Raw genomic sequence first — 26,774 nt, forward strand, 5'->3', positions numbered from 1 at the left:
CTGCAAAGGCACATTCTCCCTCACCTACCAACCTTGATTGTGGAACAGTTAAAGACAACTGTTCTCAGGATATTAAGAATAGAGTTTGACACACACGGCCCCTCAACATGACAAGGCCTAAAAGCAACCGTGCAAGGTGCTTGCATAACCATCAGTGTTGGCCACAGCCACACAAAGCACCATGGATCTCACCATTTTATTTAAATTCTGTAGTTGTTCACATATTAATCAAACTGCCACACAGACAACCAGGGGCTTCAGGGGCTTCAGGGGCTCTGAGGTCACCCGCTTTGCCCACTTGATAACTCTGCCTTGCATCCAAATATCAAGTCCTAACATTGTCTGTAGTTGGTTGTATTAATGTATTACTCTGGAGAACAAGATTTGTATGCCAGGGCAACGTTGCAGCACCACAATATGTCATTACAGCTCATAATGCTTCTGCGATTTGGATAATATTGCGATTCATTGTGCAGCCCTGACCCTGAGACGTGTAGCTCTTGTATCCGACGGCACTTGAAAGCAGCAGCAGCAGCAGCATAGTGGGCTAGTCGTTATCAGTAGCCACATCACCAGCAAGCAGCCACCAGCGGCTGCAGTTACAGGTTCCGCACTCGGTCGAAAGACAGGGAAATAGCAACAGAGAGAGAGAGAGAGAGAGAGAGAGACCGGTCGGAAGCGGAAAAATCCTTCACACAGGTCAGTTCTTTGTTTTATTAGCAGCAGAAAAGTGCAATATGTGCCTTTACGGCTTCACCGTCGCCTGTCGCATAGACTCAAGTACATGTGGGGATGCTGTGGTGTCGCAACCTGATGTCCCCCCCCCATTTCTCGCTCCTCTATCGATTGTCAGTATCATGAATTATATATTATAATTATTTTTACCATAAATGTAAGTAGTTGTATAATTGTACGTCCGTGAAGCTAGCCTGAAAACACAACAACAACACGGTTAACACAATGAGAGGAGCTTTTTTTTTTTATTGCCTGGTTGTAGCTACACTAACCTAAATAATGATAACTTAGCTATAGCTAGCTACAATGATACAATGATAGCTTTAACGTTACAAGCTATTAAAGGTTGAAGCTAAAAAATAAAAATAAATAAATGCTGGTGTTGTGTTGTTAGCGGCTGCTGGTGAAGGGCTGGCAATACGAGACTTACCAGACCAATATTAAAGTTACGACGCCACTATTTTTAGAGATGTTTTCACTTGTTATGTAACGTTTCTTTGGCGATTTGTATTAATATCCCACCAATGTTGTAACGTTGTGTCCACTCCGGATTTAAGACTTTCTGGAAGTTTCTTTTAATCTCATCGGTCCCGAGTTACAGCTCTGCACTTGTCTAATGTCGGACTGGTGTGTTGATGTGATGGTAGTTTCTAGAAAGTGCACAAACATTGCCCACAGGAAGGAGAAAAGACTGTTTTTATGTTCCTTAATTGACAAGCTACAGTTGGTTTTTTTCCACCCGTGGTTGCCATTGGTTACACAGACCTTGGAGTAAGTAGTTAGTGGAAGTATTATAATTTACTTTTAATAAGTGTATTAAAGTAACTTTCACCTGCTGGCTGATTAGCTGCAAAATCCTAATTTCATTATATGTAATGTGAATAAAGGCGAGCAAAAACTTTACATACTACAACAGATCGATTTACTGATTAGTTCACTGACTCATAATGATCCTTTTGATAGTTGAGTAATCTTCATTTATTAGTGGTTCCAGCTACTAAAAATGTGAGGATCATTGTAGATAATAATAGTTAATAGTGGTTTTTAGAGACAAAACTAGAGCCTTGATAGGGACATTTTTCCCCATCTTATTATAAGACTAAATGAATAATTGATTAATCCCAAAACTTCTCCACACATGAATTGATAATGAAAAATATTATTAGTTGCAACCCTGTGAGGCTGTAATAAGCTTTGGTATTTTTATTTGATGAATGACTGAAACAATTGATTGTTATTAAGAATAAAACTAGACTATATATATTTATATATATATATATAAGTGTAGCTAAAACCTTCATGATGTACTAGGTATTAGAATATGTAATTAAATATGCCTTGTTGGCATTAACTCACAGTTTGACTTGAAAGATTTAGTGTACAATGAAACTACTATTCAAAGGGTTTTTGACATGCATTCATTTGGTCATTTGAATGATCTTTAGGTGACACAAAGAGGGTCTTGTTGTGCCGTTTGACCACTTTTGTGAGATAAGTTTGACTTGTGGGGGCCCCATCCTTATGAGGTATGGGTAAATAAGAATATATTACAGTGCTAACAACTCTTTGGATAACCTGTGTTACGTGACATCTCAGTAGGTGCGGGGTTGTTGCCTTCTGAAGCAGTAATTAATTCAACTTACTTTACACCCAGATTGTTTTAAAAGGCATATAAATTAGAAAATGTTTTCCACACTGGCGTTTATATCCATCACATGCAAATTTGTGAATGGATTCACTGTCCAGGGAGACAAAGCTCGCCGTTGTTTACACAGTAAAGTCTTCTTGGGATGATGCCCTCTTAGAACATGTTTCCACTAATAGAAAGTAAAGAGAAAAATTGGATTGCGTCGACACTCTGTAGTGTTTGAATCACAAACACTCCTCTCGTTGCTAATCATTTCAGGTAAGGCACATACTTAATTATTGTGTTGTGTTCAGTTGTCATCTGCCTTCTCTCTTGTGGTAGCTGTGATTTGTGTTAGGTGTTGGTTTCTAGGAGCCTGTTTTGTCGTCCGTTCTCTTTTCTTGTCAATGTCAGATTTATTTTTTTGTGTCGTATGAGTGTTCTTAGACACAATGACAGACCTACTCCTGCTGCCTTTGTTGATTGCAGTCTCAGTGGGGGCGATAAAGTACTCCGTGTTCAGTTCGTAACAGCATGCGGCTGGGTTTGCAGGTAATTATTCGAAAAAAAAAATAAAAAGTCTGTAGGGAAAAATTGGGCCCAAAACAAAAGAGATCTAGGGAAGTCTAATCAGAGTTTGTAATCAAGAGATAAAACCTAGAGCTTCTCTGCAGGGAGTTGCTGTGCAGACAGAAATCATGAAAGCTTTTACAACACTGACTGATGTACCTTTTATTAGCCCACACCCTGATTATCTGCTGATACTGACATGATGTTGCTTAGAGTAAGTTGCAGGACATAAATTCCCCGCTGATAACTTGTGATGTCCATCATTGTTGGGGAATTTCCAGTCACGCTGTAGCCCTCCAACCCTGATCTGTATCCTATCATACTGAGCTTCTGGTGCATCTGTCTGATCTGATATTCATTTTTATTATGTATTTATTCATTGTCTTCTAATTAATAATGCCACTCAGTGCACACTTAGCCCACAATAGACCCACATTAGAATGAATAAAGCACTTTAGATATGCTTGATAGCTGCTGAATAGCTCTGCATTAAGAAACCTTGACGTGTCACATCTGTCCTTTAATGGTTTAATGTACTTTGCATAGTGAAGTGTTTTGTAAGATATCTGTGGAGTGTTTGTCTGGATCTGTAGTGACAACAAGGTTTGGACAGCCTCTTTTCATCTCCAGCATGAAGTAAATATTAAAGTTCAAATGCAGACAGTATATTATATTAATATTGAATAATAATATTGACTTATGGTATGCTGACATGAGCAACTAGGTATAAACATGTTATGTATTTTTCCTTTTTTGAAGTTCAAAATCTGATGTATTTGTTTTATTTATAGTGATTTCCAGTAAAGTTTAGCAAACAGAATCTACTGAAATGTTTTGTTATCTGTTATATTAATAATCTTGCAGTAACAGTAAAGTTTATTGTTTAACTGTAAAATAAACTGCCTCAGCAAAACTTTATCTAAATGGTTCGTCTTCACATTATCTTTTATCTCTTTGGCCTAATGTGTTTTGAATGTGGGTGAAAACTTGTTCTAACCTGTTGTTCTAGCCTGCAGTCAGGACGAGTATTGATGCACTGTAATGGAATGCACCCCATGGTTATTGATTATTTGCATACTGTGACAAAGAATTGACAAAGTTACTTACTGTAACATAAATGTGGATCCCAAATACCACAGACAATCTCCAAATGACGGTCTATACTATATCACATAGCCTAACATCTTTACATTCCTGGCTTTACACTTATTTCTTGTGCAATAATTTGACTTTTAGCCTGATTTATCTACTGTTAACAAAATACTGCCCCTCAAGGGGAATCTCATTTGGCAGTTCTGCACAGCTGAAAAAACACTTGAACAGATGTTGTTGTAATCTCTCGCTGCTCAACTTCTCTAGAAGTGTCTGCTGATTGCTACGGAGTCGATGTTTCATACTGAGATCACACCTTTGATGTTGACTTCAGTTAACTAGTTCTGCCCCTGAACCCATGAAAACTAGTTTATTATATATTATAGATATTAAATCATCTATCCATTGATTTCAGAGTTGTTTCTTCCCTTGTATCTTCCACTTGTCGCTCATGGGAATCCCCTATTTCATAGCTAGCTGGGTGATGTAGTCCCTCCAGAGAGTCCTGTCCTGAGGTACCCTTGCAGTTGGTTATTCTCAGTACACCTGTCAAAGAGTAGGTGGTGGACACGAGGTCATCACAAATACCCAAACCACCACAGCTGGCTCCCTTAAATATGAGTGACGCATCACTGTGGTCTTCAACTGATCACTTCCTGCAGAATAACGCCATCTGTCTTGTATAGAGGTTTCATTTTACATACATCAGGGTCGGATTGAAGGTCAGACAGTACATTGAGAGAGTTTCTTTATGAATCATGTCTGTCGTTACAACCGTAGTTTGATACATTGAACCTAACTGGCTGTCAGTTTAATTTTCATGATTTTTACTACCTTCACTTGGAAATTATAAAGGTGCTTGAGGGTTTATTTCAACCGGCTCTTAAACCACAATGGAAACAGAAAGAGATCCTTTCGTACAACCATGACAGTAATTCATTATCACTGTGATTTCCTCTTAAAATAGGTTTGAATGGGAAAATCACAAAATATTTAAATGTTTATGGGAACAGCTGTTCCCACAGTCAATTTGCTAAAAATGTAACGTTATTAAGGACTGGTCAGGGACCTGCACAGCCAAAAACCACTGTTAAAATATGTTAAAGTAGCAAAAATGCTGCTTTTCCAGCAGTTTCTTTTTTTACTTTAATCTAATTAACAAGAATATAGACCCCCTTTATTCTTAACTTCATTATTCAGTTGACTCCTACTAGTGCTTATTTCAGGAAAATTAGAATAGAATAATGATGGACTGCCTCGGTCTGCGAACTGATAACTTTTAGAACCATCACCTCTGGTTCACTAAAGGCATCATGGGATTGACTGACCCACATCTGTTTGCTCACACTGAGGCATAGTTCACGCTGAGCGGAGCAGGAATCCATCAGATCTGGGTTAGCTGTGTAACGCTACCACAAGGCATAAATCTGCACATGCATGCATGGGTGGACAGACAGACATACACACACTGCATGAAACCATGAGTAAACACATCAGACATATCAGACAGTAGTGTCCATTAACTCCCAACTGCTGCAGGGGACTGACGGCAGGTGAGTGGGTCAGTAAAGGCTGAAGTCAGGGGGATAAAAGAAGATGCATTTAATATGATGAGCCAGGACATCGGGTTGGTTTTTATTTTAAAAACAGAGGAAAACGATGACTTTCTGGGTCATATCTCTTTTTAATACTGTGGTCTATATTAGGATGTGGAGATAGAAGGAGGACATTATAACAGATAGATTTTAAATCAGTAAATTTCAACAGTAAAGGGCAGGTAGATAATGTCAGATGGAGATTTAGAGTTAACGCCTGCCCGCATCTGAAAGAGAGGAGTTTAGTGTCTGTGCCATGTCCCAACCAGGACTCACTCACTGGCACTGCCGTGTGCCAAACACCCCCAACCCCCCTCACATACTCATAACACACACAAACACAATCTAACAGCAAAGGCCACAGGTTATAAATAGCAAACAAACAGGACACAGTGGACTCCTAGTGTAAGTGGTCCTCACTGGTTTGTTTATCATTTTTAATACGATAGCTAGGATAACTCTCGTTGATTAATGGTTGACTGGGGGTTTGCTTGGCATTTTCCTCGTTGTTTTAGTTGGCCTGTTGCCGCCTGATGAATAATTTTGCCTGTCTGAGAAGACACACACAAGTAACTCGTTCAGTTGTCTTAGATAATCTGTTAAGGTCAAGGTGTGGAAGAGAATACAGACGGTCTATTTAAGTGTGGCAGCTTTGATTTATCAGGTTTTGTCAATATTTTGCATCATAGATTTTTGTCTAACGTTTGTTAAGAGGCCAAAGTAAACAGAGAATGGGTTTGGGTTTTTGTCCTCATACATTATCTTTTTTTCTTCCCCACCGTGCTCTGTTATAGAGGTGCAGATTTTATAGTTTGGTTTAAGCAATGATTGTTTATGTGTGTGAGTGTAACAACTGTCTCCTAAGTATGATACATTATCATTTAATATTTTTTAAAAGTGACATTGAGTTTTAGAAGTAAAAATAGGATTTTCTGAGCCAAAACATACATAAATTAAACTTTAAACAATGTAGCTTTAAGCTGAGAGAAGGAACAGATCTCCCATTTAGCAAATTTTTATACAGACAGCAGAGCAGAACCTGAAAACCAGATCCTGCTCTGCTTGTATGGGTGGTAAAAGAAAGCTTGTGACATACTGTGTTTAAGTCCCACCCACAGCAAAAAATATGCCAGTGGGGAAAGTCTTACCCTTTTATTAACATCATAAAACATTGCTCCCCACAGACTGTAATCTGCTCAGATCATCAGTGGATTATGCTCAATATCACTGAAATAACAGAGGGTATAAAATACGATAAAGGTCATTATTAACTGACATGGACAGCCAAAGGCAACCTCCATTGGACACATGAGGGCGGTGGCAGCTAAAGACTATATTTAGTTTAGGAAATATGTTATCTACTGTGACTTGAGAATAATGTGTGACAGAATTAATACTCAACACTATTATTTTCTGAAACAGTGGCTCCTTAATTTTACACAGTTTTGGATAAAAGATTTTATTAGTTATATTAGTATAGGCAACATTAGTTCCATGAGATGGAAACAAGCAACATGTAAAGTGTGTCTTACACATGAGTGCTACAAAAACATATTATGGGATTGTTGTTGGGTAAACCTCTCCAAATTTGAACTATTTAGTAGGACAGAGCTAACGTTACCATAATCTTTAAATATCTTTCAGATGGAAAATACAACACAGTGGATGTTCTAGTTGTGAACCGGGCTAAGAGTAACTTGTAACCCCATAAACTAATGTAGTTTGTTCATAACAACGTGCTCCCTGGCCTTGGGAGTAATGCTAGGTTACTTCTGTAGGTAGTAGACTAGTTAGCCAGATATGCTAATGATTGCAGCTTAAGTGAGGGTTGAATAACCAGTTTGGAGAATGGATAGCCATTTGGTAACTTTATCAGTAATGTGATCCCTATCATATTTATCTGTCTCTTGCTGACATGTTTTACCCCATGAAGCTCATCCAAACAGGGTCAAATCTCTTGCTTTTAGTAGTTTGATATTTAATTTGATCTACCTCCTAGATCAAGACTCAATATGTTGGCAGCAGTTGTTATTAAAGTACAAAGAACAGAAGAGATTGTGATGACAATGATATTTTGTGCGGTTTATCTTCTCTGTGTTGTAGTATTGCAAAAAAAAAAAAAACCCAGAAGGAAATCTGGGGCTAAATCTAGACAACCATAATATCTCCTGATACTTTTTCATCAGACCTGTTCTGTCTTGTTCTGAGAGGCTAAGCCTCATAACTTCTGCACTAGGTCATGTTTTAAAAAAAAATGCTTCATGGTCTTTATAGCTATTTCCAAATTTCGAGAACAGAACATGATTTACATTTTCTCTGTTACAGCCTCAGGGTGAGGGATGATCACCCACTTATTATGTAATTTAGCTTGGCTTGTATTAGCTTAGCTGTCTTCCTCCCTGCATCTCTATTTCAGTACAGTTGATTACACTGTTGGGTATTGCTGTCCTGTTTAGTGCAGTTGCCCCCTACCTCTCCTTTACAGATTTACCCCCCTCAGGCCTGGAAGAGAAGTTCCTCACCCATCACACATTGCTATGCTCAGTTGCAGTTTGTTCGGCTTTATCTCTCCAGGCTAACATGTCTTAACAGAACTTGACTTTATTTCCACAGGGTTTTGCACAGGACCCTCACACAGGACAGCAACTACAGACTCACACAGACAGAGCCATGGTGGAATACTACCAGATATTAGGAGTCCACAAAAATGCAACGCAAGATGACATCAAAAAAGCGTAAGTGCCCCTGAGTGTTTTCTGTTCTGGTTTTCCCCTGGTGTTGTTGTTAAATCTCGGCCACTCAGAGGGGTGTAATAGGTTAATTATAACCCACTCAAGCTGTTTAAACTGACACAGAGAGAGAGAGAGAGCGAGAGAGAGAGAGCAGAGAGACTGCAATGCAGAAAGTTTCCACTCTTCTTCCTGTAACCTTGCCGCTGTCAAATACCTTCCCCATACATTCACCCACTACTTGTAGTTAACCACTCAAAAGACCAATTCCATTTAATTGCACTACTTCAGGTTTCTCACGAACACGTTTTTGTTTTGAGAAGTGAACAGTTTCCTATAAATTGAAGTGTCTATTTAAATGTTACGGACAGAAATAAGCTGGTCTGAATTAGGCGTGTGCTCCAGAGGTTAAATTAATTAACAGTTATTTTGATTAATGCTGTAAATCACTATGTGAAGTAAAATCTTTTAAGTGGGGAGGAAACTATTGAACATTACGGATTATTGCTGATCAAATAAACCAGTGTAAGCATATTCAGTTTGCCAAGAATCCAGCATAGAAAGATAGCGAATGCTGAAGCCTGCTATCTTTATGCACTTGATTGTTGGCTGTCAAAGTCAAGCGGTATCTCAACTGACACCAATCAATAAGTCATATCTTTGGCCTATGACCCCCGCTCAGTCTTTTTTGATCTCTGGTAGAATTATTTGTCATGCTAGCTGCAAGGCTCCACTTCAAATCCTCCTTTGGTGTGAGTATATAAACAATTATTGGACGGATTGCCATGACATTTTTGACAGGTATTTGTGGTGCACAGGGGACAAATCTTAATGGAATTTGTTCGCCCTTGACTTTATATCTAGTGCCACCAGCCGGTCAAAAATTTCAGTTATCTTGTAAAATATAATAGCATATAATGAATGATTTGGTAAGGCTTTGTCATGGCTGCTGGCTTTTCCTTAAGTGTCAACGGAAGGTCGACTGTGGTTTTGAGTGAAGTGTCTCAACAACTACTGGATGGATTGTCAATGTTCCTCTCCTTTGGTGATCCCTTAGCTTTTCATATAGTGCCATCATCAGGCCAAATTTTTAATTTGACCATTACTTTGGTAGTACTATGCACTAAAGGCTACTACTTGCAAAAGCCAAAGGCAGACGTTAAATTGGGTAATTAAACACAAATTAAATGTCATTGCGCAGTATTTTAATCCTCACACGACCAACTCTGTAATCATACAACCGTCTCTTGACTATGTGAAAACTCGCAAGTCGTTAACATGGGAATGTTTCCTCTCTCTACCGTCCATCCCATATGATGTGAATGTGGCAAGTACAGCCTCACAGAGATGCTAGCATGCCTATAGACCCTTAGCTTCATTTGTTGATTAACGTGATGGGTATGAAATTACAGCCAAGAGGGCGAGAGTTAATACTGTCCTTAGAGACTTTTGAGTATTCAGAGCAAGATAATACTTGCTGTTGCTTTTACTGGTGAACATGTGAGCTTGTGACTACAAACACACACAATTGTTCAATTTAGTCTGGCTGGTTGATTATTGAACAGGCTTTAGACAGTCAGATAATGCCACAGATTACAACAAAGACGTAGACTACAAAGAGTATTCACTATGGATCCACAAGGGAGTCAATCCCTGGATTGTGTGCAGCCTTTTAGATGGCTGACTCGCAGTCCGTAGTCTCGTCCACAGTATCTGTGTGTCCGCCGCCGGTGCTGCTGCTGGCTTTGAAACAAACAGCTGATACAGCGTAAGCTGCTGTCCGAGCCCACGCTGCAAGTCATTGAAGTTCAGGCTGTCTTTGTTATTTCTGGTTGGGTGGAGAGAAGGATAGTGTGTTTATGTATTTGTGTGTGCACATAGAGGGGTGGTGGGTGTCTGTGTGTTTGGTGTAGGCATGGTTGCCAATCTAAAAAAAGACAGATATGTGTTTCTGATAGGGGGATAGCTGTTATTTTCCAACTCCCATTTCCCATTTCTATTTGGGGTGCCCCAGTAGCTCACCTGGTTGGGCTTGCACCCCATGTACCAAGGCTCCTTACTGCTGTGGTCCAGGTTTGAATCTGTGGCCCTTTGCTCCGTGTCATCCCCTCTCTCTCTTCAATAAAAAGGCAAAAGCCAAAACCTTTAAAAAAAAAAAAAAAAAAAGTGCTATTGGCATATCTACAGTATATGACATACATTGTGTGTTTGTATCTATTTTGATGTCTGTCTTTATTTTAAGTGTATGGTATCGGTGTCTCAGTTACAGAAAATTGGCACTGAAGTGGCATCCAGACAAGAACCCAGACAACAAGGAAGAAGCAGAGAAAAAGTTCAAAGAGCTGTCAGAGGCATATGAAGTGCTCTCCGATGGTAAGGTTTTCCTGCAGAGGGAAGAAATCTTGTTATATACAGTCGCTATGTTAAGTCCTGAAATATATGCACTGTTTGAAATGAACTACTCTTACATGTGTTGTCACCTGTACTGCACTTCCATGTCAATTTTGTTGCTATTACCAGTATGGCATCTTTAGGTTTTGGTAGTGATACCAAAATCTAAATGTTAAATATCTTCTAAACACATGTGGCCTTAGAACAGAAACAAATGCAGGCTAAATTGGCAAAACTATCATTTAAATCAATAATTTTCGGATTATTGCATATGTTGAATTTGAAATGGCAACTTTCAGTACTTTTTTTTGCTACAGACAAATTTAAGTCGGTAATAAAAATATTAAATAAGTGTTGAGGTTTGATACTTAGCCCTGCTGATTACATGTAAATGTATCAGGCATCAAATGTACCAAGCAGGTAAGCTATTTCATTAGTCATGTGTCTTAAGTGGATGTGATTACCAGAATAAAATGAGATTGGAGTGTCTGGAATTCAAATGTGGGATTGAGAACAGAGCAGAAGCCTGTAACATTTAAATTTTATTAGTCGCAGTTATGTATCATGCACTCAGTCACATGAAGCAGGTATTGTTTGCATTTGCAGTTCACAGTGTCAGGATTGTTTATGCTGGAGTGTGGAGGCCTTGTGCAGAGTTCCTGTGCGGTTTACTTTCTGTTCGTGATTTGATGTCTTAAACGGTTAGAGGTTAGGCCTGGACAGTAAATGTGTTCAGACACTGTTATGAGTTACAGCCAATAAGTCTGCATGCAGATGGTCAAACTGATTAATGACATACATAGAACACATATCAGTTAGATGTGATTTGGACATGTTTTTTGATTATTATAATTAGTCGCTGTGAAAGCAAAAATTGTGATACTAACATATACTACCAGTGTGGTGAATTGTGTGACTTTTACTGAGGTTTAAAATACGACCGGGTGGGAAGTTTGTCTTCCTGTTGGTCTGTGTTATCTGTCTCTCTATCATATCTAAAGAACTACTCCTCCCACAACAGAAAGCAAGAGGAATATTTATGACCGATACGGCAAAGAAGGCCTTTCAGGAGGAGGAGGAGGAGGGGGAGGAGGTAAGGAGACGACTTTCCAAATAAAATAATATTCTTGTCAGTGCCATGGAGATGATTGATAAGATTTCAGTAGTCACTTTTCATACGGAGATGGCAAAATATGATGAGGATTAAAAATAAGATGATTTAGAGTCTTTAAATTTTTTTTTAGTGGCATGGTACCAGCAGCTTTTTGTATTGCGTTGGTATTTTTTATGACTGCCTACTTTTGATTAATAATTCTACAGTTTATGAGCTTTACTGTTGTTTTAATGTTTTACAGGAGGCCATTACGAACACTTTGGCGGCAGCGGCTTCACATTCCGTAATCCTGATGATGTTTTCAGGGAATTCTTTGGCGGCAGAGATCCATTTGCAGATTTTTTTGGTAAGGCACTGAGGCACTGATGGGATTCCTTGTTTTCAAAAAGTAGGAAGAAAGATGGACTGAAGAGAGTCACAAGAGTGGGGAGCACGCAGTGGCTATTATTAACTGCATGATTTTATCTGGTCAAAAATATACACAGATGAATTTGAAGGCTCAAGAGAGATGGAGCGAAAAGGAGGACATCCTGTAGGTCTCAGTTTTATATCGTGTAAAACATAGATTTCTGTTTCCTAATTAGTTAGCTGTTAGTAGCTCCTGGTGTGTAGAAATGTGAAAGATTGAGCATTAGACCTATGAAACCTTCTGCCAAGCCTGGTGCTAATCCCCCACAGCACTGTAATGTGCATCTCCAGTACTCTAAGCAGTGTTCACCTCGGGAGGTCATCTGCCACTAAATACGTACATACGTTGCAAAGCAATGAGTGTCTCTGCTGGATGTTGACCTCTACTTCAGTATGTATCTGTTAACCAGGGTTTAGACCTATTAATTTACTCCAGCTTCTTTAAATAATGTATACATATCCTTCATCAGTTCCAAAGCAATGGCATCATTACAGACTATTTTAGTTAGTTAGTTATTGAAACATACATCCATGAAAAGTATTAAATTAAATAAAAAAATTGAATAATGATAATATAACAAAGAAGAAACACAAATACATTTAAATATAAACAGAGCAAGCTTAGTTTACCTAAGGTAGAAGGATAAAGTTAAGTTACGTGTAGATTTTATTAAGTTTATATTAGAGACAGAGTTTATATTACATTTTAGCCATGTTTTTCTTACAAAGAAATATAAGAAAAAATACATCTTAGTGGAGCTGAAACAGTCGGTTAGTCAATTGACAGAAAATTACATGGCATCTATTATGATAATCTAACAATGGTCTTCTAGCAAATTTGCCCAAAATAAAAATCCCATGTGATAGCAAACTGAACATGAATCAGACTGTCACCATTGGGATCATGACATTTTATAGATTATGATTAAACAAGAAAATAATAGGAAGATTAATCAATAATAAAAAATTAATTTCAGTACACTATCCATTTTGTCAGTTGTGGACATGTTTTTCATTCAAAGTTTTAAAGCTGTTACTCTTAATATAATGATGGTAATAATAAAGCTTTTTGGTTTTTATATAACCCTTGAGGGCTATAGTACTGCTGGCTAAGGTAATATATGGTTGTCCAGTGGCATTTGTTATGACAGCTTGATAGTTTATTGTATCAGAAGTGTCAGTGGTTGCATTAAATATAGTTATAGGAGTTTAGCCGTTATAGCCTGTCCTGGGTTGTCTGGGTTCAGCAAAAGGCTGATTGGAAGGCATGTGTAGTTCACCCCGTGTAGCTCTAAATATGGAGTTTGGACGCAGGCAGAGGATGGATTTAAGCGTCTACATCACTCAACTGGAATGCTTTCAAAAATAGCTTCCGCATTAAAACAAAAGCAGATGTAATAACGCCAAGTGTGTGTGCGCTGTGTCTCTGTGTGTCAGAACACATGTAAAACGCGGTACACCCGCTCTCGAGTGGGGGTGTACAACGTAAACTTGTTGAAAAAAAAAATCCTCTACAAGTTTATAGAAATGAGCTTGAATTAGAAGTTTTAGGGAAAGTCGTCATCATTATTTATATCGGATTCTTTTATAAGCTGCCTTTATGACACTGACATGTGTTACTGTTGTATTTATTAACATACATAAGATAGAGTGGTGGAGCTCAGCTGTTGCTGTTTACACTGCTCAGTAAGGGACTGTTTAAAAAAAGCCAAACCATGAAGCTGTCTGCACCATCGTGCAGAAGAGTAAAGTTCAAGTTCTATTTTGACTGCAGACAACCTTTATTATGCTTGATTGATATGAAACAGGATATGCCAAAACATCCATCTTGTCATGTTTATGTCAACCCTATATTAAGTGTTTTTCCATGGATATATTTATGCAAAGAACCATTTTGGTTTTCTTGACTTCCCTTAAGATGGCAGCCATAGAAATATAACAGAAATAAAATCCCATCCAGCCTCCAGTCCTGCATTGTCCAGCAGCTTGTCTCAGTGAGCAGCAGCTGGTCCTGTGGATCTGTCACTCACCCACCTCAAAACGGCCAATAGACTGAGGGATTGGTGGGGGGGGTCTGTGCGCTGTTGAGACAAATACAGATTCCCATGATGACGAGGGCTTAGTCGTCTGCCAAGAACAGCACATACTCATTCTCAAGTGAACATTGAAGAAGTGGACAAGGAAATTTCAGTTTTAGTTTGTCATTTTTTTTGCAAAAACATTTCAATGTTCCAGCTTCTCAAATGTAACGATTTATTGATTTTCCTTATGATTATTTTAATAATTTTAATTTGTTTTATAATTTTGAGATGATTGACTGAGAAAATGATCAAGACTTTATAACATATTTATTATATTACTTATTTAAGTAATATATTTATATATTTTTTAATACTTTAAGAACATTCTCCTGATTATAATTGCATACTTTTACTTAAAGGTGTGATTCATGCCCCAGTGCGGATGCTTTGGTAATCCAAAGCCTCTGTATTTGATGATCTATCTTGAATTACTGACCCCACCTTTTTAAGTCACATTTTCAATACAAGACTTCTACTTGTGTATTATATACTTCCACTTAAGTGAGGGATCTAAATACTCTCAGATTTTCTACATTATGGTGTACATGCACATCCACACTTAATTTATTCTGTGCTACATTCTTTGCTGATCTCAGTCTTTGTGTGTGACAGATCTTGTAAAGTTCTGTCGGAGCACAGAAGTGTGAGAGCACTTTGCCTCAACTTTTCTCCCAGCTATCTCTTTGTGTACACTGATCATGTACACAAGAGTTAAACCAGAATTCCAGTGTTTAAGCAGCATTTCTCAGGCTTTACATCTCCCTGTCAAAGAGAGGGAGATGTAAAGATCTCCCTCTCTTTCTTCCACCGATGTCTGCTGTCTTACTGACAGCATTGTAAGAGCTGAGCTGTCCTCCGATGTCTTCTTCTAAATGAAGAGTAATGTAATTACAGCAGTGGTCAGAGGATACTTTTATTTTAAGCTTTCTGTCAGAGAGAACAAACAAAGCTTTCTTATCGTGGCCTCGGTACATTCAAGGTTGAAGGAGGAGTCTTCTTTCAGAAAATGGTGCCAGTGATCCAGCCTTATCCTGCAGGGGTGACCCAGATTGGCAGCATGAAATTAGTAGCATGTCCGTAGGGCTTTAGGATGAGAATGAAGTGGTGGGCACTTTGACAGTTTAGGGTTAAGATTGTTCCAGAAATTACAAATGGACGCTGTGACATACACCGCCGCTTTTTAATGATCAGGTACTTAAATCTTTTGGAATGTAGAATCAGCCTTAAAGCTATATTATTATTGCTTATTGTTATATTAACAATGGATCGAATGACTGTGTAATGTGAAGTAGATGGCTCATTGTGACAAACCCACAGAGAATTATCACCAAAATCTTAAGTTCCCTTCATTGTTTTGGTCTAGTATTCTGAATAAATTGCTCCATATCTCCTGGATGTGTAAAAATGCAACTGTTTACTAACAAATTCTCCATATATCGATTTAAAAGTGACAGTATGTGAGTTTGGTGTTTACAGCTTGTTTCTGCTGCTCCCAAGTGGCCAAAAAAAATTTAATGCAAGTTAACGTGTTTTTGAAGAAGACATTAAAAACTTGCATTCTGCAGTACAATATGAGCTCAAAGTAAAAAAAAAAATTCCTCTTAATTTGTCAAATTTTTCCCTCCATAGCTGATGACCCCTTTGACGATTTCTTTGGAGGTGGTCGCAATCGCCAGAGGGGCGCAAGCCGAGGAAGGATGGGGGGATCACTCTTTGGTTTTGGGAGCTTCCCAGCGTTTGGGTCTAGCTTCTCAGGGTTCGATTCAGGTGCGTACATCCCAACAAAGAACTCCCCACGTACTGGATTCTTCATAAATCTTTGACGCGTTTCCATTCTGGCTGAGGATTTTTCTTGAATGTGTGCTTTTTTTTTTTTTTTTTTAGGTTTTAGCTCATTTGGAGACATGGGAGGTGGAGGAATCACTTCCTTCTCTTCATCTTTTGGCGGTGGGGGAGGAATGGGTAACTTCAGATCTGTGTCGTCCTCCACCAAGTTCATCAACGGCAGAAAGATTACTACAAAACGGTACTTAAGTGTCAAACTCCCCAGCACTTGTAAAGGAATAGTTCAAAATTTGGGGATATATGCCTGTTTTCTGTCTTGCTGAGAGTTGGATAAGAAGATTGATCTCACTCTGTAACATCAGACGCATCAATCTTATAATCTAACTTCTTGGCAAGAAAGGAAAAATTCCCAAAAATGTCAAACACTTTCTTTAATACCTCTTTAGCAGCCCGACTTCCTGATCTCTTAAGAAACTTGTCTGTTCTTTGTGTTTGTTCCAGGATTGTGGAGAACGGCCAGGAGCGGGTAGAAGTGGAGGAGGATGGTCAGTTAAAATCCCTAACAGTTAATGGTAAGGAGCAGCTCCTAAAACTGGATAACAAGTAACTATCTCGCCAGAGCATTTTGACCAACATACAGTTTTCACACCTGGAAAAACTCGCCAAGTGACTACGTTTGCTACCGGCGGTTGGTCTCTCCTCTCTCTGTCCTCCTGCATCTCATTCCCGAAGAACAATTTCCTCATCTTAGTTTAGCTGCGAGGGAGGCAAGAGAGATGTTCACAGTATTTGTATATTTGTATTTATTCCATTATTATGGGGGGGGACCATCTTGCTGGAATTTGTGTTTTTGTTTACTACAATAATTGTACTTTTTATTTCTGCCATATGCACAAAGTATGTGCTATATATATACATACATTTTTTTTTCCTTTGGGGTGGATATTGTCTTTCTTGTTGTAGCAGGAAAACAAGATGCTGTACATTGATACTTACGCATGTTCATTTTTGCTCTTTTCATTTGAACAGTTTAACAAGTGAATGATTAAAAGCTTAACCACTTTGCCCTAATGTCTTTAACTTCACCTCGCTAACCTTTTAGCTGTTACCATGTTTCACGCGTGTGTAATATGAATGAATATAGATTATTAATAATTAATTTGTTTGTGTATTTGAAAACACCACAGTATGTTTTTGTTTCTGCATGATTGCTGATTCCAGGAGACTGCTTTGTAGTTTCACTGTAACTGTGTCAGCAACTCAACCCATGAACCTAGAACACACACTCACACACACACACACACACACACACACACACATTCACACCGTTTACCAGACAGACAGGGGAATTTTTCATTCTTTGTAAAAAGTAAATAAAAAAACGAGTTCATATTTGGTCAATAAATAATTTGTGGAACGTTGTGTAAAGGCTGCCGCAGTCACCTGGTGTCTCTTGTGTGGTGTTTCTATTGGCTTGATGTATGAGTTGTGTGTGTGTGCGCTTGTGCCTGATCACATTTTTTAAAACCTGCTTCACACAACCGCAATAAAGGAAAACCACAGCAGCTTCTTTTGAACTCTCACCTCATCATACAGCTCACTGTGTGTGCATCATTTTAACCAACTAATGCCTCAGGTTTCAGTGTAGGTGACTCACATTAGGGCTTGGTCGCTGACACTACAGAAAATTGTTTAATGTGCTGTGTGTGCTTTTCACTAAAATAATCCTATTCATTATTTATCTAAGAGATCATGAGGAAACGAGCACTTTGCAAAGATACGCCTGTATCCTCGAATACTGAGGCGTATTCTCTGTGTGGTAGGTATGCTTTACCTTTATGGACCAGGTGAGGACGAGACGACATAAATCACCTTCCTCATATTTCTTAATTTCTATCTTTGCCCCTCCCAGGTAGACATTTATATGGGCTTGTAAAAGTGCTGATAGTGCACCTCTTTTGAATACACCCTCAAACAGAACCTGAGCTCTGCAGAGACAGAGCCAAACTAAGGACTCAACATTTAACAAAACTGTTAAGAAGCCTCATCTTCTAGCCGGGGAAACATCCAATCTGTATTTAAACTTTGAGGTCTGCTTGCGTGTACTAACTTGGTGTCCTATTAAATGTTAGGCACAATAGGCTCAGATTCAGAGTTAAATTGAGTGGTGTGTATGATTGCAGTTGGCTCATAGGTCACCGTGTACAGAGGAAGACTATGTGTGTGTTTCTTTAGGAATGTGCTCGGGGCTAGTTTATTTACACAAGCCCCACTGCATATTTTTGAGAGAGGAAACTGAAGAAGTAGAAAAAAAGGGCAGGGTGAGGCCTTTAGTTGAGTCTTCACATTGAACAACATGAAATGAAATTGTTGGCAGTTGTGATTTTTAAAATGTGCTTCCTGTGTGTGTGTGTGTGAGTGTGTGTTTTGGTGGTGGTGAAGGCCATGTCTCCCACTTCCACTATTTGACATGTATTTGTTTTCTTACAATTTCTCTTTCACTGGCGCTGACAGAAGAGGCGTCTGCGCTTGCGCAGTCCTGTTGCTAGGTGACACTACAGCCCTGCGCCAATCCCTATTGCTTAAAAAGCCTGTATGCTCTCTCCTCCCCCCATCCCTCTCTGTAGGTATGTGTGAAAAAGTAAATTAGAAATAGATGGTGTAAATGGGCATTAAAACACCAACTAGCTATTAAAAAAAATGAGCAGCAATATCTAACCACAAATATCTCAATCCCAGGAGATCCACAAATATGTGAGTGTTACATTTTTTTAAAAAATGTTTTTAACTATATTTAATTTACTGGAGACCGTAAAAATGTAATTGTTCTAACGAGATCATAGCGGGAAGTACAAGTAGTTGGTTGAAAATGTTGCAGGAGCAGGAAATATATTAATGGTGCAATAGCTCCCTCTCCTGGGTAAACAGAGGTTTTATCTTGTTGCGCTAGAAGTTGTAATAATACATTTGAACACTTCTGTTATTTTTTTGTCTATTTTGGGGGGAAATCAGGCTCTGATTTTTTTAACTACACTTCCCATAATTTGAGGGCTTTAAACAGGAAGTATAATGTTGCCACGGAGTCCGTTAGTTAGCTGTAGGCTCTGTTTGACTATATTACTTACATTTTTTACATTGTAACCATTAAAAGTACGCCGAATTACTCATTAGTAGTTTCTGTTTGCAATATACCCATGGATGCACAGATAACTATCACTGGATTACTTTGATACTGAAGAAAACTTAAAAACGTGATGATTCTTAAGCAAGTTCCGGAGTTAAAAGGAGCGTCTTTTTTTCTGACGTCTATGAGCGGTTTTAAAGACGCTTATTTGCCATACACGTCGGAGATAATGCTATCAGTGGCAAGTGTAAATCACTCTGTATCTGAAAATATGAGTTCCGTGGTGTAGGAGTATAATGTTTGGTGGAAATTGCGGGCGTTTGCGTTTACCTTAACTGCGTCCATGAGCTGCTGTTTCAGACACTGTGGCAGCTCCAAGTACTGACTGTGTTAGTAAGCAGGCCATACCATAACTAACTTATTTTCTTTGGATACTTTTAAAAGGATTGGTGAGGTAAAACTACAATATTTAGAGAAGAGAGAGAAACAAAGTCCACCTATTTTTTTCTAATTCTATTACAATTTTTGTTTTATTCCTTACCCAGGCAAACCCCATGCTACCCTACATGTAGGGGCCTATACCCCTAAGCTGGGGACCACTGCTTCAGAGGAAATGTACAGTCCAAAAAATAATATAAAATAAGTAGCAGAATAATAGTATAATATATTAGAACTTATTAACGTTAATTCTAAAATGCCCTTAAAATAAGAAGGATTGCTGCTCTTCACCAGAACCAGAATTTGAAGGTGGACCCTCATGTGGCCACTAGATGACACTGTTTGTATACTAAAGACAGCATGACATCATACATGGCTGAATGATCATTTCCACTACAGGAACCACAAATATTGGAAGACAGTGATGGGAACTGCAGCAACACGTGACATACCCATATAAATATGAATGGAAATTGATTTTTAATGTGAAAACTTACATTTATTCAATTGAATCATCAATACTCTTATTTAAGTGTCAGTACGTTGTTTTATTAGCTATGATTTGCAAACATTATCTTTGTATTTCTTGTTACAAATAACATCTTGCAGCCTTTCCTCCATCCATCCATCCATCCTTTCCAATATGACACACAATACTGTGATTTCCTGTCCTCCAGTGTCCCCACGTTATGAAAGATGGCTTCCTGTTGGCAGAAAGCAGCATCCGGTTTTAACCCCCACCCCCCTGCACCCCTCCACCTCGTCCGCTTGACAGCTTAGCGTGAAACATGGAATCGGCCCGGAGCTGCTGGCCACTTTATGAACGATGGCAAAGATAAGCTGCCAGTTTCTTTTTTGGCCGTGTCTGAACAAGGACACCGACTGTATCTCTCTGTGCTCAGCAGTAGAGTCACATCAGCACGACATACAATGTCTTGAACCGGGGGAAGGTGGACTGTGGAAAATAATCTGGTTCACAGTTGTAGTTGTCATGTAGGGTTAGCCTCCTCCTGAACAGTGATTTATTTTAGGCTTTAGGCTCCAGCCTGCTGCAAGAAAAGGCTGCTTTTTGTCTGTCACACATAGAGCTTGTGTCTGTGTGTGTTTAGGTGTTAACCCGGGTGTTTGTGCCTGTGCACACGTTCCCGAGTTGCAGTCTGGACAGTGTGTATCAAACAGCTTTTACAGATACACACATCATTGTTTAGCCTGGAGACAAATGACAAGCACTCCCAAGACAATAGCCGCAAATTAAAGCATCCATGAACTCAACTATGTTCACTCTGCTTTTCAAATTAAGTCCAGAAAATAAGAGATCTCATTATCATCACTGCTCTTTGATACTGTTTTTGTTGAAATTAATTAACTGATGATGGATTATGCAACCGGATAGCGGAAGAAATCTTATCACCCAGGTAACCGGGCCCATAATATACGCAAATATTGATCCTCTGGGGCAAAGGAGGGCTGGAACAAAGGGCACAAGCTTGGAGTCACATACATGTTGGCTTAATCCAGCTGTCTAACTTCACTTGATAGGATCAACGGACAAATGCAGGTTGGGATTAGCTGTTTTTCCAAAGCTGAATAGAGAACGAGTAGCAGCAGCCTTGAGAGTAAAGCCACCAATTGTCCTGTTTGTGTTGGTCCACTGGGTTCTGGTCTCTCCTCGCAGGGGTCAACTTTGTGTTTTTAAAAGTGTGTTCGACTTAAAAAGCTGATTTGCAAACTCTGAAATAGAGATAATCCAAGTTTGGGGCTAAAGCGACATAAACCACCTCTAAAGTTTAGGTGTTTGCAGCAAGAAAATACTCAGCCAATCTCGACCTTAACACACTCGAAAAGCATTTGTGACAAAGAAATAGGCTTGGGTCAAAATGGAGGTCCTGCAGTAATAAGACGCCTTTTCAGAGAGGATTGAAATCCAGTGATGTCTTTGTCTCTGTTAAGACCTGAGCACATGCAGTCGTCCTTGATTGCCTCAAAACCCTCAACCTCCTCCTGAAAGCCTCGAAAGAGAGCCTTCTCCCTCTAAAATGTACATCTATTTCACAAAAAGCAAAGGAAAAAAAATCATCAAGGATTGTAGCCACAATCTTCTGTGTTTTATTTTCCACATTAATGATTAAAATATGTTTAAGTTGAGGTGGCTCGTGCTCCCACAGGTATACAGCAATGTGTCAGACAAAGCTGCCACGTCTCTAATGACTTCTGATGTCTTTAAGGCTGCACTATTACACACCGTGCGGGGGATTTTGAAATGCTGGTGCAGATCCTCCTCTAAATGGGACCAGGTTCAGCACGGCGAGCATCTGGCCCCCTTTCTTCTCCTCTCCACTGCCTTAATTACACAACACAATGGCGATGAGATCTGCCTGTAATCTCGCAGCATAATAAGTCCCCCCCCCCCACCATACCCTGCCTGCCACTAATTCAATATAAATGTAAATTACCTAGAGAAAAGAATAACCAAATCTCATTTTATTTACATGACTAATCACAATAAAGTCAGGCAGATGAAATATGAATGAAATATATGGTTGGCGTTTGAAAGGAAGGAGGGGTCTATATTGCCTTAGGGACTCTGTGAACTTGTTTTATATCATCTTTGTTGTTTCATGTTGGTTACATCAATATGCCTTTTCGCACTTGTGCTGAACTTGCTGTAATAAATGTGTGTATCTGTTTTTTTATTTTCTTGATTGTACACACACTGCCAAGGGCATCACAAGGTAATATGTTTTCCTTTCAGCTGTTTTTTTTTTTTTTTTTTTTCACCACACATCTCATGTCAGAAGGCTGAAATTCAAAGAAGCTACATAGGAGAAAAAAATACAGATTTAATGTTGGTTTGAACACCTCAGGCCATCCATCCAGACAGCGGAAAGAGAGGGTTTAGGTGTGATTCATTCCCTCCTCTGCTCTGCTTTGCCCACAGACATTGCAGCTGAAGAACCCTCTGAGGAAGACTTTCGTCGCCGCAGACAGAACACACTTCCTGGCCACAGCCTGCACCAACGCTACCTGCGGAGCTCCGCCCAGAACCCCTCAGAGGAAGAGGAGGAGCACGGCCCACAGAGCCTGGGACTAACGAGAGGTCCGCCCACACGCCACTGCAGGGCTGATTAATTACCAGTGCACTGAGCTCTCCTTTAAAGAGTAGAGTCTTAATAAGCGCAGCTAATTGTCTGCTTTTGTGTCTGATGGCTGCACAAAGGACGATGACGAAGAGTGGCGTGTTTGATTGGCAGATGTAAACACCCAGGACAGAGGTGTTCATTAGGCAGCTCTGTTCTATGCTGCAGTAACGACCAGAGGTCAGAGGTCGTCCTCTGTTTTCCCTCACGGGTTCAGGAAGTCGCACACAAAAGCTGAGCAATTATCTGCAACACACAGTCTCTGAATGTTTTATAAGAGCAGCGTCGCTAGTTAAGGAGGGAACCTTCAATTTAACCGTGCATATTTCCTGCTGGGATGCAAACAAAGGCCCTAATTCTTTTTCTGAGATAATGACACAAACTACTCAAATATGGGTCCTCAGAGTGTGTGTTTTTGACAACTGCTACCGGCTGAAACTAAGAAATGAGAAATGAAAAATCTGCACCACTTTCTAATAATTCACTTTTTGTTGAGTGTTAACAAGAAGTAACTAATGGCTTTATTAATAGTTAATCTAATGTTTACTAATGTTTTATAGATAAGTTACAAATCATTAATAAGAAGAAAGTTTTTGTTGCCAAGTTGTTGGTGTTTATCCTCCTCTTGCATCACACTTGTTTGTCATTTTTAGCTTTTAATTTCATTGTGAAGATCCCATTTGACCTTTAGTAAAATGGCTGCAGGTCTTCTGGACCACAATTAATAACTCACCATAACTTATTTAACTTATTAGCTTCAAATGTGGATATCAAATATTCCAAATGAATTATTTCATTATAGATTTCTGATGGATTACAGTATATATAGAGAGAATTTAGGTCCACCTAGAACATTTTCTTTAAATGTTTAATGAAAGACAAGAGACAGTGTGTGTGGTATACATTACCCTGAATAGAGGCAGGAGAAATACAGCCACAGTTGCCTCTAATACCACCACCACCACCACATATATATATATGCCCCACTTGCAGTTGAGCTTGTTGGTCCAGGATAGGATTATTCAACCATCAAAGAACTGACCATTAAAGGAGTTGACATCATTATCAGTTTTGATGAACAACCGAAGAAGAGCAATTTCTGCAATGAAATAAACAAACAAGACAAACAACAGTAACAGTAATCCAACTTATCAGTGACATCTGTGAAATATTTGGTGAAACTGAGAACAAAGTAATATTCTGCTAATGTGCAACGACAAACATTTATTGAAAAGTTTTATATTGGTTTTACTCAGGTGAAATTATTATTCTAAATAAGAGAAAGGGATAAATTCTTGACTTTGTTAATGGATTAATTTCATATCCGTATAGTAAATATGAACCTTAATAAAATGTTTTTTATTATATATATATATCAAAATATTTAATGATAATGTTTGTTCTTTTATTTTGTAGGTCACACAGACACCAAGAGGAAGAAACTGTGGCTAAAGGACGGCGAGTCCAAAAAGAAAAGGGCTCCTCGACACTACCCTCGTTTTGGTGGACTTGGTGCATTTTTTTAAACACCCTCAACCAAACACTTAGTAGGCACACATATATATCTGTTGGCAGAAGTGCCATCAATCATACGTGGCATTAGTTCATCGTTGCTATGTATCTGAGGCCCAACATCCCCACTGCGCCGCCATATCTCCTCTTGTCTATCAGCTGCAGTGCAAAGCATAACTCCTGCCTGCTTTCATCCGCCTGCAGGGACCTCACTTCAATGTTTTGTTTTGTCCAAGATACATTTTTAGTAGTTAAGCTTTTGCTATTACTGTATTTATTGTGGGTGGGCCCTGCGGATGTACAGTGAGCATTCAGAACCTTAATTAATCTCCTGTGATTGGACTTTTTACAGCACACATTTTTCAGAAAGTGTGTTTGATAAAGTTCAGGTGGAAGGAGAATTATATTAGCTGCCTTGTTTGTGATAAGTGTGAAAATGATTGCAGTAATAGTGTATAGCATGAGCCTATAAGTGAAGGTCAGTCTATTCAGTGGATACTATTTTCAATAGAGGCAAGGAGAGAAAGGACTAGTTTTATTACAGAAAGAGATAAACATGTACTCCTCGCTCCTCCATCATACATGAAATCAACTCTCTGCTCTTTTACTACTCCCCCAGGGTGAAAAATAGTTATTAACCCCTCTCCAAGTCATTATTTTCTTCTTTTTTTTTTTTTTTGTAGGATTCTTTGTACCAAGTGGATTCAGCAATATGTTAACCTTCTGTGGGTTTTTTTGTAAAATAATTCTTAAACTAAAATATGATTTTCCCTCATCTGATTTGTCCTTGACACGTTGTTCTCATGATAACTGCAAGTGGAAATGCAGAAATGTCAGAGAAATGTTCATTTTTTATGGACTCCTACCAATAAATGCTTAAAGAAAAACACGTTCTTGTTGGCAGTTAACTTGTATCGTATAGTATCTTTTCGTATCATGCCATATCCATATATATGAAATAACTTAATCCAGAGGGAGTTTGGTTGCCCATGCACAGTGACAAATAGCCAAATTTTGACACAAATCAGACATAGCAGACAACATAAAAACAATGTAAAGACAACTGATCAGTTAATAAAGAAAATGCTATTAGTAAGTGATGCACTTTGTATCAGCTTAGTATTCTGTCAAAAATACAACCGATATCTTATAAAACAAACTAATATCACATGTCATTCATACATTTCACAGCTGCAAATTCTTCAGTGGAGCCTCAAAGCATCCATAACTGTCACTCAGCACATTTTTTAGATTACTAAAAATAGCATAAAGACCTTAATTTAAGTTTCGAACTCTCCACCAGGTTCTTTTCTAAAGAATTAGGAGTCAGTGTAATACCCTCCCTAACACACAGTACCAGAAGTTTGTGGGGTTTGTGTCTGTGGGTTTTAAATACAAGCATACATTTTAGCTTTATCATAAATAATGGAATTGTATACGTTTCCGCCAGCCTTTTTATTTTATTTTATTTATTTATTACTTAGGGGCTGTGTAACAAACTTTAAACACAGCTCTGACATCTTATCATCATGTTAAGCTGATTTGACTAACGTGTTAGGAGACAGTTGCTTATTTACGCAACATGCATACATGCAGCAAAATGAGCTTGTAAAATGAAATGTAAGTCCAATATCCACTCTCATTTTAGCTCTGTTTTCATTTCCATCAACTCCTGAGGGAAATATCTAGCTCCTTGTCTGCTTAATGCTCCACTATATTTAACAGTTACGTGTAAAGTTGCTGATCATAAAACCAGAACAATGAGCTCAAAGACACTAAATGCTCTATAGGGTTGAGGGGAACTCTTGTGATAATTCTCTACAGATTCATCACTATGGGCAACCCCTTTCACATTACACACAGTTATTTGATCCAATGTTAATATACCCAGCTGCAGCATCAACTATACTTCTTTACTCAAGTGCAAAAAACACACAAACATTAAACACAACCAATTCTTAATCAACTCATATTTCTGCTTTTGTTTCCATTGCAAAGTCACCTGAGCTGTGGTGTCTCTTTCCTACTATATATGTCCTTTACCAACTCTCTCCTAAGCACAGTAATTGAACAGAAGCAGGGACAAAACACCCAGGATTCTCCTGTCACATGGTTAGAGCCCTGGAAGGAGCAGTATTCTCAGATTATTTTGAATGAGCCTGCAGTGTTTTGTATTATTCATGTGGCAGAACGCATGCACATGACCTAGCAACTCATTTGGCCCTTGTTCCCATGCAGCCAGTAGTCTCTAAGGGTTTAATTAAACAGTTTCGAGGCAGTGGCCCATCTCCCTCCATTGCCTTACTTTTTGCAGCCCTCCTCCTCCCAAAGTCATTACACAACTGTTTCTGACTGGTTAAAATAAAAATGTGAAAATCCTCCTATTGACTTCCACTCTGAGGACATCTACCTCCTGAGGAGTGAAGAGCAGAGCGA

The 26,774-nt window shown here is 38.9% G+C and overlaps 1 protein-coding gene across 2 annotated transcripts; it reads left to right on the top strand.

The window, feature by feature from the left end:
- The first annotated feature begins 556 nt into the window (after positions 1-556).
- On the top strand, positions 557-25,227 carry dnajb6b (DnaJ heat shock protein family (Hsp40) member B6b). 2 transcript variants are annotated; one of them, XM_051410948.1, is made up of 10 exons: positions 557-699; positions 8,233-8,354; positions 10,612-10,721; positions 11,761-11,832; positions 12,095-12,199; positions 15,972-16,109; positions 16,227-16,368; positions 16,629-16,699; positions 22,628-22,786; positions 24,243-25,227. In XM_051410948.1, exons 2-10 carry the CDS (start codon positions 8,290-8,292, stop codon positions 24,350-24,352), a joined length of 972 nt encoding a protein of 323 aa, XP_051266908.1. In that variant the 5' UTR covers positions 557-699; positions 8,233-8,289; the 3' UTR covers positions 24,353-25,227. The 2 variants fall into 2 exon arrangements, with proteins under 2 accessions (XP_051266908.1, XP_051266909.1); XM_051410949.1 differs by lacking the exons at positions 557-699; positions 22,628-22,786; positions 24,243-25,227 and having other exon boundaries at positions 16,629-17,549.
- The last annotated feature ends 1,547 nt before the right edge of the window (positions 25,228-26,774 follow it).

The sequence above is a fragment of the Dicentrarchus labrax genome, unplaced genomic scaffold, assembly GCF_905237075.1.
Source record: "Dicentrarchus labrax unplaced genomic scaffold, dlabrax2021, whole genome shotgun sequence".
NCBI lineage: Eukaryota > Metazoa > Chordata > Actinopteri > Moronidae > Dicentrarchus > Dicentrarchus labrax.